Source organism: Nicotiana sylvestris, chromosome 3 (assembly GCF_000393655.2).
Source record: "Nicotiana sylvestris chromosome 3, ASM39365v2, whole genome shotgun sequence".
Lineage (NCBI taxonomy): Eukaryota > Viridiplantae > Streptophyta > Magnoliopsida > Solanales > Solanaceae > Nicotiana > Nicotiana sylvestris.
In genome coordinates this window covers 130640893-130642921 of record NC_091059.1, presented here as the reverse complement: position 1 = coordinate 130642921, position 2029 = coordinate 130640893, and the positions used below count along the sequence as shown (strand labels likewise).

The 2029-nt window shown below is 39.7% G+C and overlaps 1 protein-coding gene across 1 annotated transcript; it reads left to right on the top strand.

Annotated features, from left to right (window-relative positions):
- Positions 1-875: 875 nt before the first annotated feature.
- Positions 876-1789, top strand: LOC138888033 (uncharacterized). The gene is made up of 3 exons (XM_070169830.1): positions 876-1121; positions 1478-1672; positions 1724-1789. The coding sequence occupies exons 1-3, from the start codon at positions 876-878 to the stop codon at positions 1787-1789; spliced, it is 507 nt and encodes a 168-aa protein (XP_070025931.1).
- Positions 1790-2029: the final 240 nt, after the last annotated feature.

Genomic DNA, 2029 nt, shown 5'->3' with positions numbered 1-2029 from the left:
CATAAGGAAATCAATTGGGGTTCACCATGAAGATTCTAACACATCAATGCAAGCCTAGCAAGACACCATCACCAAGGAGATAAGAAAACTGATATTGACAAAGATATAGAGTGAGTTGCAAGCAGCATGTGACTTTTGTGGAATGGGACAGCCTACACATGAGTGTCAAGCTTTAGCTGAGGAAGTTAATGACATGGGAAACTATAATAGAGGAAACTACCAGAGTGCGAACAACTATAATACCATGGGACAAAGACATCCAGATTTTTTGTGGACTTCACCTAGTAGGAGTTTGAACTTATGGCAACAAAATAATCCTAGGCCTAGGGTCAAGGACCACTAGGTTTTTAGAACCAGCAGAGGTAGTAGTACCAGCCACAACAATCAAATCGTTCCAGTATGGAAGATCTCATGAAGGCGTTCATCAATAAATCAGATGAAAAATTTGAGACTCAGGGCATAGCCATCAGGGAGCAAGGCACGACCATCTGGAATTTGGAAATAAAAATGGGACAAATTGCATATTTGTTATCTGAGCAAGCTCTTGGGACTCTATCATTTGACACTAAAAAGAACCCAAAGGAAATAATCAAAGATGTATCTCTGAGAAGCGGCAAAACATTGGTAGACCCAGTTTTGAAAGCTAGAATAAGGTGGTGAACAAACAGACTGAGACACTGGAAGAGAAAAAAAGTGAAGAGCAGAAAGGCCAGAGTAGTGGAGTACAAAATGGGATTGAAGAAATTAAACACATGCCATCTCTACCATTTCCTCAAAAGATGAAGCGGGAAAACCTTGACAAATGTTTTGGGCAGTTCTTGGAGATGCTCAAGAAACTTTATATGAACATTCCATTCATAGAGGTATTCACTTAGATGTCTGCTTATGCAAAGTTCCTAAAGGAAATCTTGTCCAGCAAGAGGAAATTAGAGGAGACAACAGTGGTCAAGCTGAATGCCCACTGCAGCGCCATATTGCAAAATAAAATTCCTCAAAAGTGTGGGGACCCAGGAAGCTTCACCATACCATGCTCATTGGCGAGTGAGAAATTTGACAAGGCCATATGTGATTCTGGTGCTTCTATAAATCCAATGCCTTTGTTTGTGTTCAAAAATTCAAAGGTGAGCTTGGAGTGATCCAAACAATACTATTGTCCCTACAATTAGCTGACTAGACCACTATTTTGCCTAAGGGAATCATTAAAGAAATTCTAGTACAGGTGGACAAGTTTGTGTTACCCGTAGACTTTATTGTGGTGGATATAGAAGTGAATAAGGAGATAAATATAATTCTAGGGAGATCATTTTTTGTACAGGGAGATATCCTTAATATCGATGAGGGGAAACTTATGCTCAGAGTGGGCAATGAGAAAGTGGTGTTCCATATGAAAAGGATCATGAAATACCCCAATGATGAGGCGTCTGCCTACTCATGTTTCAATCTAGATGTTGTTGGGGAATTGTCTTAAAAATACAAGTTTGACAAGCTTGTGAGGGACACTCTAGAGATATGTATTACTCAGTCTAGCACTGTTGATGATAAAGATACCGAAATAAAGAAAGTGGTTGAAGCTCTTGAGACTGAGGATCAAGTGGTTGATGAGGAGGAATTGAAAAAGGAGCCTTCTAAGCATAATATGGAATTGAAAGTCCTCCCCAATCACTTGAAATATGTTTTTCTTGACTAACAATTTTCCTGTGATTATATCTGCTTACTTGACAAGTACACAGGAGCAAAAACTGGTGGAGCTGCTGAGAAAGTACAAAAAAGGCCATTGGCTGGACCATAGCTGATATTCAAGGAATTAGTGTAGCCATTTGCATGCATAATGTTCTGTCGGAAGAAAATAGTAAGCTAGTGATGCAGCCCCAATGCAAGCTGAATAAAAATTTGGAGGAGGTAGTGCATAAGGAGATCATCAAATTGCTATATTTGGGAGTGATTTTCTCCATCTTTGATAGCTAGTGGATTAGTCCAGTGCAAGTTGTACCTAAGAGTGGGGGCATTACAGTGGTGAAGAATGAAGACA